Source organism: Pimephales promelas, chromosome 13 (assembly GCF_988280905.1).
Source record: "Pimephales promelas chromosome 13, fPimPro1.hap1.1, whole genome shotgun sequence".
Taxonomy (NCBI): domain Eukaryota; kingdom Metazoa; phylum Chordata; class Actinopteri; order Cypriniformes; family Leuciscidae; genus Pimephales; species Pimephales promelas.
In genome coordinates, this window is record NC_142781.1 from 19,361,067 (window position 1) to 19,373,427 (window position 12,361).

Sequence of the window (12,361 nt, forward strand, 5' to 3'; positions counted from 1 at the left end):
TCATGCTCAGTGTTTTTTTTTTTTTTTTTTTTTTTTTTTTTATTTCCCTATGTTTCTAATTTAAGTTTGAGGGCAAAAACACATTTATTTTGCCAACTCTCTCTGTATCTATTGTACACTGGTTCCCCCTTTTTCAGGCTTTATTCTCGGCTGGAGCTCTAGGAGTCAGTGGAGGAGAACCAGCCCAGTTCCACACAGTCAAATCCATTCAGTGTGAGTGTGGGGATTTCTAGCTTTAGCTCAGCAGGGGAGCGAGTCACAAGGCTAGGGTTTGTTTAGCAGAGTCTAGACAAGCTCTAGGCAAATATCAAATCTTTTGATGCATTCTGACAGGGCCCAGCTGATCCTCAGGAGAGCAACTCAACTCCCTAGACTCTGAATGTCCTTAAACCTCTCTCGAGAGACGTTGTATAATGCCAACAAAGTCATTCACATTATACAACGTCTCTCGAGACGTTTTATAATGCCAACAAAGTCATTTATTTCTGACTTAGTTTTGCTAGCCCAATATTCTAGTTCAAAGAATATGCACACATATCAAACAGATTATCCAAACACAAATAGTTGAACGCTTCACTTTCATTCCTCTACAGCTTCCACCTAGATTCTTTTTTTTATTTTTGAGAAACTATTTGCAGTGCTTGTCTGTTCAAAACATGTGGCACTACAATGAATGGATTTACATGCACTTCTGTCTAAAGATTTTTCGGTCTATCTAAATCAGTTCTACATAATTTGGCTTCGACGATCGACTCCATTAGGTTCTTGTGTTGTGCGCCATATTTTGAAAGACAGATGATCCATGGCATGTATTTTACCAGTTAAATATTCGATTCAGCATTATCTAATGAACAGACAGATGAAAACTATAGCTGGAATATGCAAACAGTTTCTCTCCTGTATCTCAATTATAACTTCATGTTAATATTCTTACTGATCATAATCCTTTAGGTGAGTGAGTGTGTGTGTGTGTGTGTGTATAATTTATCTGCGATGCATACAACTAGTGTAATAAACTGCAGCCAAATTCATGTTCACTTGTTATGGATGAATGCACTTTTAATGCCATTTGCTAGACATTTCACTTTGAACGCAACACTGTTATATTAAGCAGACTGTTTCAAATGTTTATTAAAAGTCAGTTGGGTCCATTGTAGTATTAGACCCTACTGACTTTCATTAAACAGTATGGAGGGAGACAGTTTTTTAAAGATCTTCTTTTATGCTCCTCATAAGAAAGGTTTGTAACAACATGGGTGAGTAATTATGCCAGAATTTTCATTTTGGGGTGAACAGTCGTTTTTTGTGATCAGTCCTAGGGGATTGCTCAGTCCATAACCTAATAGGGATGCTTGATTTAGCAAACACCGCTAATGATATTGGTTCTGACTGGGGTTTGTGGCCCAGCCCTGCAGTGCTGAAACTGGCGTTGTTCTTGTCAGCTCAGGTGAATGTAATTGGCTGCTGTGTTATTCTAGGCTAGCTATATCTATAGGTTTCTGAAAAATATTTATGAAAGGTTTTATTTTAGGATCCTAATTGTTGGCTGTCTGGTTAATTTTGCCCTCTTTATTGTATGGTGTTTCCCGTTGTAATTGTAGGCTCTGTTTCAGGGTCGCTGGATTTAGGGTTGTTATGGGTGGTCATTTTCAGGCAGCCATCTCTCGAGCGACCGGCACAGGCTGCTGATAGGAGACTTCCTCCTCCTCGCCTGTGAGAACGCCGGCTTTTAATAACAGCCTAGTTGTACACTGCGCCTATTCAGGTCTGACTGAAGAAATGTTCAGAACTCTCTGTGTTTTGACTGTGGTTGTGGGAGAAATGTGAGCGTTTTTGTAATGAAAGCTGTGTCTGGTGTTTTGGTATGTTGAGTTTGAAATACTTCATGAGGACTTGAATTTATGTTCTTCTAAATGGTAGCATGCTGTCTCTGGTGGGATAGATCGTGCTGTGTGTGAAATTTTGGTTATAGCAGATTTGAAGACTTGATGTTTGGTTAGCTAAAGGAGGACTATTTCACGCTCTGCTCTACTGCAACATCAACCAACCCTTTTAACTTCTTTTATTTCCCGCTCCAGTTATACAAATAGACAATTGCAATTGGCCAAGAATCTGTTTTTGGACTGGTAGACCGAGTGTGTGTGTGGTCAGGTGTGTTCTAGTCAGGCTGGTGTAATAGGTTGTTCTTGGCACTGCGGAAGAGCAGTGGTGCTTTGATTTTGTGTGTGTGGGACATTTCAGCTATGCCCATGCTTATGTAAGGGTTTGTGACACACCCTTCACACTTCAACCCTATGCTTTACAACCATCTACCCAACTTTGTGCCCTGTCCAGCCAGCATGAAACCCGTATTTTGTGTAAAAATTGCCACTATTAGAGTTATATTCAAGTGTCTTAGTTTTTGCCTTTATCATATTACAAAAAAATTGACGCATTCATCGCAGCATCCATCCAGCGGGCCAATCGGCGCCTCGGAAAAGACGTACAGGTCCATTCTCCCGCCCATGGAATTGAGTCTGACGATCAGGAAAGCGGACGGATGCAAGCTATACTGTAGTGTTTATCTTTGCATGTGTGTGTGTTTTTTTTTACAGGCACACACAAAACTTTAGCAAAGTCGAATTTATTCAGTGTACTTAGTTGTGGTGACAATAAATGGGTTATACCCGAATACCTGATCATCTCTGGTAAAAGCAGGGTTGGGTGTATTAATTAGGCTACTAAGTAATTAGTTACTGTAATTTAATTACTTTTCGCTTGAAAATGTAAAGTAAGGGATTACTCTTCATTTATCTGTAATTTGATTACAGTTACTTCTGATGTAATTGAGGTAAATACTGTGCATGGATCAATCCGATCTCACAGCGATTCCTATGCATTGTGTCTAAATCGTACGACCGCACTCGTACAAATTCGTATGAATTATTGTAAAATCTGTATGGAAAAAGTGTGAAATGTAATGAGATCAGACATAAAACATAGTGGGTTTAACATCAAAATATATTGTCTGATGTTAAAAAGTATGTTTTTATAATGTAACCTTCTCCACCTTGGTCAGTTTAAGGATAATTCATGCAATTTTATAATATTTATTTGAAAGAATTAAAACAGATGTCTATCCTTGTATTATTCAGCTAGTTGAGATTGATATGGGATTTTGAAAGTAATTAGTAATTAAAAGTAATTAAATACTTTTTAGAGAGAGTAATTAGTACAGTAATACACTAATTACACTGTTGAGTTAATTAGTAACTAGTAATTAATTACTTTTTTAGAGTATCTTACCCAACACTGGGTAAAAGTCTCTCACCGGACGCTCTGTAGTGGGTCTGTTATCAACCGGCAAAATCAGCTTTTACTTGTCAACATTTTTACATGTTGTAATAGAAAACCTCAAGACATTGGTGTGTGTGTGTGTGTGAGAGAGAGAGAAATGGACTACACTTCATTGTGAGACAACAAAAGGTCGAGCCGAGACTGTTGCATGCATATCACACGCTCTTTTACTGACGCCTAAAAAGACAGTACTTTGTCTTTTGTCACACGTTTGGCATGCTTAGCATTGAGTACTTGAGTGTTTGTTGAAAGATCATATTTTTTACTCATTCTTGCACTCCTGCTAAATCCCTTCCACTAGTTTCCTGTCTCTGATTGACATGTGGGTTCTTAAATCAGAATATGGTGTCAGGCACACGTCAGACTTGCACGACTCTGACTTGTAGAAATGTTAGTTTATTGATTTTGGAACATGTTGTTTCGTCTCATCTCATCCCTCTGTCATATGCTGTCTCATTTCATCTCTTTTTCATCTGATCTTGTCTCATATTCTCTTTCTGTCTTCTCTCATCTCGTCTTTTGGATGGCATCTCCATCCTGTGTCGTCTTATCTTCTCATCTAATCTCCTTCCTATCTCTGACTTGTGTTGTCTCATCATCTCATCTTGTTATATTATCTCCCTGTCTTCTGTTTTTGTCTCCTCTCATCTCTCTGACCTGTCGTTGTCTCATCTCATCTCCTTCCCATCACTAAATTTAGTTCTCATCTCATCTTGTCTTGTTTTGTCTAATCTCATCTTTCCATCTTGTGCTGCGTTGTCTCATCTCACCTCATCTTATCTTCTCATTTCTTCTCATCTCAATGGATCTCTCCTCATCTCCTCTATTTTTCTCTCCTGCTCCTGTTGACCTGTTTTGTCTCTCTTTTCAACTGCATTATATATATTTATCGGTCATGTTTTTTCTTGTCTCGTCTCATTCCTCTCCTCTCTTCTCCTCTGGTTGTACTGATTATTAAAAGTCAATCGATTGTCAGTGGAGCTACAGGATATAGATTTAAATGAGAAGACGACATGCAGAAACTCTAAAATCGCAGCGGGCTGTGAGTGCGCCAGTAACTTCTGAAACTGTGACTCTGCTCCTATTCGTGTGTTAAAGGTTAGTGCCTGACTCTGGGATTTATCTTCCGCTCAGGGAGTCTCAACATGAAACAAAATGAGCCACAGATGAGAGAGATTTGTAATGTGTATTTTTTTGTGAGTTTGTGTGTGCCAGTCTCTTTTAGATTAATTTTACAAGATGTTGCCTTTATGTGTGTTGCATTTTTATCTCAAAGATTGTAGCCGAATGATGCCTATCTTTATGGACAAAGATTATAGCCACTAAAAATGTCTGTAAATTTTATTGAACCATTCTACACACTCAAACAGCGAGAGTTGGTACTCACAGTATATACATGTTTATATTTGTATTTATCTTTTTATAGACACTAACATTAAAATGTTTAGTGTCTGCAAGGTAAATAAATATAAATATACCACAGTTTTCCAATCAGATTCAGCATATTAGGAGGAATTCTTAAGGATCATGTGATTGTAACTGATGATGCTGAAAATGCAATCACACGAATATGTTTCGTTATAAAATGTAATATAATAGAACATTTATTTATAAGTATAAATTAATAAATGAGCACAAGCGACTTATTTCAGAAACGTACAGATCTTACCGACCCCCAAACTTTATATCACACAAAAATTATTGGTGATGTCCTTCTGGAGACCTGAACAGTAATTGCAACAAAAAGGCATTTTCAAACCAGAACAAAAGATGAAATATTCAGCTGTGGTTATCAATGAAAACCAGCTTTTACATAATCTCATCCTCTGTGGATTTAAAGGCTGGAAACAACCCAATTTATTCAAGTTTCTTTGTTTGCCATCTCCCTTACTTCTCCAAATGATGCTTACATAACAGTCATTCTCCAATCTCTTTGAGACGGTTGACATTTGTCTTTGAAGTAAAATGGCATGCTCCCTTTAGAGCTACTTTTCAGATTTAAGAAACTTTCACTCCAGTTTCCTGTGCTCTTTCCATTATTAAATCCTGACAGCCTGGAAAAAAAACAAACTTGGACTGTATGTTCGCTCTCGTTGTTTCTCTAATGATGAATTAAGTTTTTTTTGCTTGCTTTGTTTCTCATTTCAGTTTTGTTTATTTCTCTCAGAGTACTGTTACAGATTATAATGAGCATGGAAAATACACACACCTCTCCCGTAGAGCATCTGCCAGGTCTTCTTGTGTGTGTGTGAGCATATGTGTGCATAGTGTCATTAGTCCTGCAAGTGGGCGTAATTGAAGAATAACTGACCTGGATTGAATGCTGCTAACGAATGGGGGGTTGTTTGTTCCTGTTGTTGATAAACACAGACTTAATCACGTCTACTAAATCAATCTGCCCATCACAACGATTATGGCATCGTAACTCCGTGATAAAATAGCGGGTGGTTTTGGCATTTTCGATTTATTTAAAGTGCGTTACATTGCAAAACACATAAAAGGTTATTATGAAAGGGCATCCATTTATTGCTAATCACATTTGGAACCATTTTGTATGCAATTTACTGTCTGTGCGTGTATGAAGACTGATTTTAAGGAGTTCAGGAACACTTAGTCAGTTGAAGTCCATTCTTAAGTTCTCAGTCATGTGTTTCCAGGAACCCTGAACTTCCCCTACCACACACACACACACAAACACACACAGACTGGACGGTACAAGGAGGTAGTGGCGGGAATGGGTAATAAATAATTTTGTCTTTGCAGACCAACACTGCCCTCCATAGGTTAGAGTACTAATGGAGCACAACGCTCTTATACAAACTCACTGAACCCCCTTGTCAGGACATCTAGCCTGGGGAACACTGCAGGAGAGGAGTGGAGTAAAGAGGGGGAGGTTTTTGGGGTAAATTGGAACCATGTTGCCCCTCCGAAACATTCCAAGTGGACCCCTCGTCTTCCTGGAATACACGCCGAGTCAACATACACATGCACATAGAGAGGGTCCAGTCTTAACTCTGGCATGTAAACTACGCTGAAAATGTGTGCATCTGTTTATGACATGCAAAATCGGTTCAGCCCCATTGCTCAAGACACACTACCTACCAACAAACACGTAAACATACTTGAACACATTTCAAAGAACTGTGGTCTCTGGACGTCTACTAGCCCATTAAGACATCTTTGAGATTTCTTGAAATAGTCAATTTGTAGTAGTCAAAACTTAGTCATCTTCCAGAACAAATGTCATCCAAACTATGCATTTACACAAATTGAGGTATGGGAATTATGTAGAGACCAAACAATGTTAAACAAAATCTTCATTTTTTTATTTAGTTAATTTATTATTATTAATATTTTATACGTTTTTAAAATTACAAAATTAATTTGTAGCAGTTAAGCATAGGTTTTTAAGGTCATGAGAAACATAAATTCACTCAAGTGTACTTCTTTTGACTAGTAGTGTATACCTTCATTATATTCTCTTGCCTTCATGGTGGATGACCTCTAATCTGAAAACACAATGGACTAAGCGTTCCTCGCTTTTACAGCCTGTTAAACAGAATTTTTTTTTTTTTTCTGCTTTAGCAAAAATTTGCAAGGGACTGTGACTAGCCCATCATGTGATCGTATTTTTCTTATACTTTCCCCCCTTTTTTTGGGTCACATTTCTCAGATTACTGAGCCAGTTTGCGTTCTTGTGTTATCCATCATGTTTTTGTACTGTCCGTCCACTCGCAATTCCCGACACAAGTCTGCGCTTTAGAACAACAAGCCTCATGTTTATTATGTAGGCTTTTGTCCTCTTCATTTTTGTTCCCTCTCTTTTTTGTCTCGTTTTTGGAGTAATGGAGTCAGACCTCTCTCTAGCACTGCCAAAACTCTGTCTGGAACACATTACAGCTGAGATCCAACACATGGCAAATGTTAGAGAGAGAGAAATAGACGGAGAGAGAGAAAAAGCAAAAAGAGCGAAAGAAAAACAGAGCAGGTTTAACATTTGGTTTCAGTGTCAGTTAAACACCCCCACCCTCCGTCGCTCGCCCTGATGTATCTTCCCTTTCTCCGTTTTGATTTCTTGTCCTTTGTTTCATGACATGCACCCTTACTTTCTCAGTCTCTTATCCTTCTTCTCCTCTCGTCCTTTCCTTAAAATTCTGCTCATTTACATATGATGCGTTTCCTCAGGCTGCCTTTCCCCGTAATTTAAGATTTCAGTTTATTCTCTTGCTTCTCTCATCAAGAGTTTGTGTGAAGTTTCCACTACTTTATTAATATGACAAGCAGCACATAAGCCAGAACACACGCACACACACACACACACACAATCTAAGAGATGATTAAAGACAGGAAGAGGAGAAGCCAGTGATGAAGAACAGAACGATGATGTCTCATTAGTACATGTCATAAGAGGAGATCATTTGGTGTATGAGAAACCCTTGTTGAATAATGAGTGTAAAGTTACTAAAGATAGAGCTGTTTATTACTGATGGATGGAGAGGAGATTGAAAATGATGAATAGTCAATAGAGGGAAGCAGACTAATCATGTGTTATTGTGTCAATCTCCACTGCTTCTTAATTGTTTTTCTATGTAAACGCATACTTAACGAATGTCTTTGGCGGCTGTAATGCGCCTTTCTTTATGGGTGACAAAGTTTTTAAGATGCCATATAAAATGAAAAGAACTTAAGTTTTAACTAATGGGTCTCTAGACCCCCTATTCCATTGCTTTGTCTAGCTGTTTTCAGAGTAATGTTTTGGGTGGGGGGTGGCTAACCTCTGCCTGCTAACCAAAAGAACCACACAAAAAGAATCCAAAAGCTTTGTCAGGCAAACCCCTTTGACAGATGTTCTTCAATCTGACCACACAAGTTTTCTGATTCATGGTTAATGCTCATATTGGCATGCCGATAAATTGATCAAATGTTTCAACTTTCTTAGCAATTTATTTTATTTACATCTGATTTAATTTTTTCTTGCCTTTGTGTTATGTGATTTAGAAATAAAACCTGCCCTTTGTTCCACAGATCTGCCGGTGCACGGTTGCTATGGGAGACAATGCTGGTTGCTAAGCAAAAGGAGGCAGTGATGGAAGTGAGGAGGCAACTGGTGGAGGCAGCCAGCAAAGAGAACCTGCCAATCAAAATGAGTCTGGGTAAGGCCACAGTCCACATTTAAAGCTGATACACACACTCACTACATGGGGCACTTGAGAACATTATCTCAAATATACCTATTCCCTTTGGACATTTTAAAAATTCTCACAACACTACAGGATTCCAATTTCCACATAGATAGCGGTAATCCAAAAGGCTTCAGAAATCCAGAGTTTGTTTAATTGGCAAGGTAATTCTTTTTCAAGGTCTTTACAGACTTTCTTTACACTTTGTGTGGGAGATGCTGCAGAATACTGTCTAACAAGTCAAAAGTGTTTATTCAAAAACGTTTTACTAAAGATTTTACATCAAAATCCATGACAAACACAGTGAACAATAGAGGTGAAAGAGAAGGAAATTGGAAAATGAATGAGAAGGAGCAAGCAAGATTCGGTGGGTTTTAGTCAAGGACCCACAGCACCCCCTTCAGACAGCAAGTAACACTACACATGGGTAGAACGCCCATGTAGCCACTAAGGAAATATGAACCTCATTTTGAGATCACATGCTCGCATATGTTCTAGAGGTGCTCTGCTGTTCATAAGTTAAACAAAAGAGTCTGAAATGAGGGGTAAAAATACGCACAGGCATGTTAGACGTTCGCAGAGCTCTTACTCACGAACACAATAGCTATAATCAGTGTAATTAGTGTGTTGGAGTTGAAAAGGAGTAGAGTAGAAGACTTGTGGAAAAACTAAAGGTTTGGGTTTGCCTGTTGCTGCATTTGTTTTAGTTAAGCTTGATCACTTGATCATCATCAGTTTTAGTTTTACTGGTTTTCTACAATTTTAGTTATAGTTGGTTTAGTTCAACCATTTTAGTGCAACAGTTTTAGGGTGTTTTCAGTCTTGACAGGTTTGGTTCAATTAGAATGAACCCTGGTGCAATTGCTCTGTTAGTGCTGTTCAATTGAACAAGTGTGAACGCTGCCATCGTATCCCTGGTGTGCACCAAACTAGCGGACCGACACCCCTGAAAAGGTGGTCCAAACAAACTCTGGTGCTGTTTAATGGAAATATGAGTGTAACACAAACCAAAGACATCAAACAAACCAAATACAGGACATGTATCATATGCATCACATGCCCAAGCATGCCTGTTTTTTCCCCCATAGTCACAATGTTGCCCATTACAGTTGTTACAGATGTCAGACTTCACCATGTCTCCTTGCAGCAGAAAATGTTTTTTTTCAATGGAGGAATTACTCCTGTACATGTTTTATAGGATCTTTATGAATTCTCAGCTGGTCAAAATACCATCATATGTATACACATACAATGAGTACGCTTAGTCCAGAACACAGCAATGTTTTTGGACGTTCGGTTCCATCGTAAAAAATGTTAAAAATGACAACGTGAACATGAAGCATACCAGGACTAAATGTATGGTTTTCTTTTTTAATCTGGGTCAAAAGATCTAAATGATCCAAACTACAAGTGTGAACACACCCATTGCTTAAGAGTTCAGTCAACCAGCACAATTAATAAGTTGAATTTAGAATACCTAGAAAAGGCAGAACCTAAATGACAGGGGGACAGTTCATAACTGAATCTTGTCTGAAGTTGTTGCAGGTCATCTCATTTATGGTCTTACGAATGCAAACTAGACAGCCCTGTTGGGTTTGTTTTATGTGTGTTTTTGCACATTTAACTGTCAAATCCTATGAATCAAGCACCCTTCTGTTTTGTGTAAAAACATCCACATCAGTCGCTGTGTTTTTTGTTTAGGAGAGAAAGAGAATATCATGATACCAATATGGGTTTGTATGGCTAAACATGGTTCTGATTCAAAAACACACACGGCTGTTCTTCCAAAGCACACACACTATTACAGTACAGAAACTTTAGCCAACCTTTCTCGCTGGATCACAGTTATTTCCTGATCTCCAAGCCAACAGAACTTTTACAGTGCCAGAACAATCATACTGCGTATCAAACAGAACAAGACACGCACATACACACACACACACACACACACACACACACACACACACATTATTTTTCTTTGCAGTGCAGTCACAGCTGTTATAGATTTTGTTTTGCTTCATCTTGTAGCATCAGAAGCATTATTCTGATTGGCTGTCGTAAAGTGTGCCCTGGTGGTCTTCATTTTTGCATGAATGCGAACTCTGGTGGTCTTTTTTGCCATGTGAACCTGAGTGTGCTTGTCTACATACTCAGGGTCATTGCTGCCCTGTGTGTGTTTATGTACGTTCAGCCCTTGTTTCATGGTTATGTGATGGTTAGTCCTCCATGTCTCTCTTATTTTTCTTCCAGCTTTTGGTCTGCTTGGAGCATCTCTCTCTCCTCTCTCTCTCTCTCTCTCTCTCTCTCTCTCTCTCTCCCTCTCTCTCTCCCTCTCTCCCTCTCTTTTTCCTGGTAAACTTGTTCCCGGCACATTATGCTGAGTGATTCTTGAGTATTTTGCTAGAGCTTTTTAAAGCTGACTCAATCTACAATAGCCCTTTTCAGTCTTTGGATATTTCTGGAGCAAAATCCATTCTCAACATTATTTTATGAGCTGGCAAAATCTGCTTGGGTTTACTAGACAGTGCCACCATTTCCCTTAACCTAGCCACCCTCAGAATGTGGCCATAGACATCAGAGCACTGCATTTTCCCTGATTCATTGCATACAAATGAGCTGGCAAAGGGCTCATTATTGAGAAAAAGGCTTTATGGGGTTAGTGGTCCTGCCTTTTTAAATTAGCCTAACTGTCTTTTTGTTTTGCCACTTGTCAAACAGATTTCATGTGCATCTGCTCTCTGCCCTGCAGAGATTTTTAGGCAATTAGTTTTCAGTAGTTGGAGAAGGTTCTAGACCCATTAACTAAACCATCTCTAGACTTCCACATCAAGATTTTACTACAGTTCTGGAGGTCAGTTTTCGCATTTACCCCCACCTAAAGTTTGACCTTTTTTTTTGCAAGAATATTGTCTGATGTGCATGTCCTAATTCTACACCTTGGCGTCTCATTAACCGTTGTGATTTTAATTTCTTTCAATTTTTTTTTTTAAATTAATTACGCTCATAGAAGTAAGTGTTTCTCAAGAGGCACGGTTACAAAATAAAAATTAATTGTATGCTTGTGAAATTTGGACCATAATGAAGTTGGAGCTTGATCCTGTCATCTTAAGAAAATGACCCTAAGAAGATTCACAGGGCTCGCTGCTCAGCCCGCTAGTGATTCAATCTCAACCTTCTATCATGTAACTGCCCTCTGGATGTCTGCCTGATTTCTGCTTTTGGTGCATTGCTTGTTCTAGTAATTTTCTAGCCAGCTTTCATTCTGTCCGCACTCTTTTCGGTCTCTTGTTTGTGTGGTTGTGTGTTTGGCTGAGTTAAAGCAAACATTGGCTGCATTGGAGCACAGGCTATAGTCTCGCTTCCGGTTGCTGTTTGTATGAATGTGAACCCAACCCCCTGTTGCAATGTTAACACCCCAGCCTCCACTCCTCACCCCATTTTTCCTTCTTCTTCTACTTCTTCTTTTTTTTTTCTTTTCCGTGTTTTCCAAACTTTTATCTTTAGAAATGTGAGCATGATTTACAATATGATGTAATTGTACAGAAATACAGTTGTTTGTCATTTGTTTTTGTATTAAAAACATGAAATTAGATACGACTTGGATATACGTTCTTGTTTTTCATATTTATTATGAGTTGAAAGGATAACCAATTGGTTAAAAAGACAGAAATGGAATAAGCTGCTGAACTACATGACATATATTTCTCTTTCCCTCTCTCCATCTCAACCCATAATAACCCCTAAAAAAACTCCAGGGTCAGTGAGGATGTGTTTCTGAGTTGAAGTGTTTTTGTCTGAACTGTGCCAATGTAATAAATAAACTCAGAAGATGACCACAGACAAAC

General features: G+C 38.6%; 1 protein-coding gene across 1 annotated transcript in view; it reads left to right on the forward strand.

The window, feature by feature from the left end:
• Positions 1 to 12,361, forward strand: part of scfd2 (sec1 family domain containing 2) — a 107,458-nt gene that overhangs the window by 4,843 nt on the left and 90,254 nt on the right. The window contains exon 3 of the mRNA XM_039692539.2: positions 8,362 to 8,489. Within this exon, the coding sequence (XP_039548473.2) occupies positions 8,362 to 8,489 (128 nt within the window). The remainder of the gene's footprint in view (positions 1 to 8,361; positions 8,490 to 12,361) is intronic.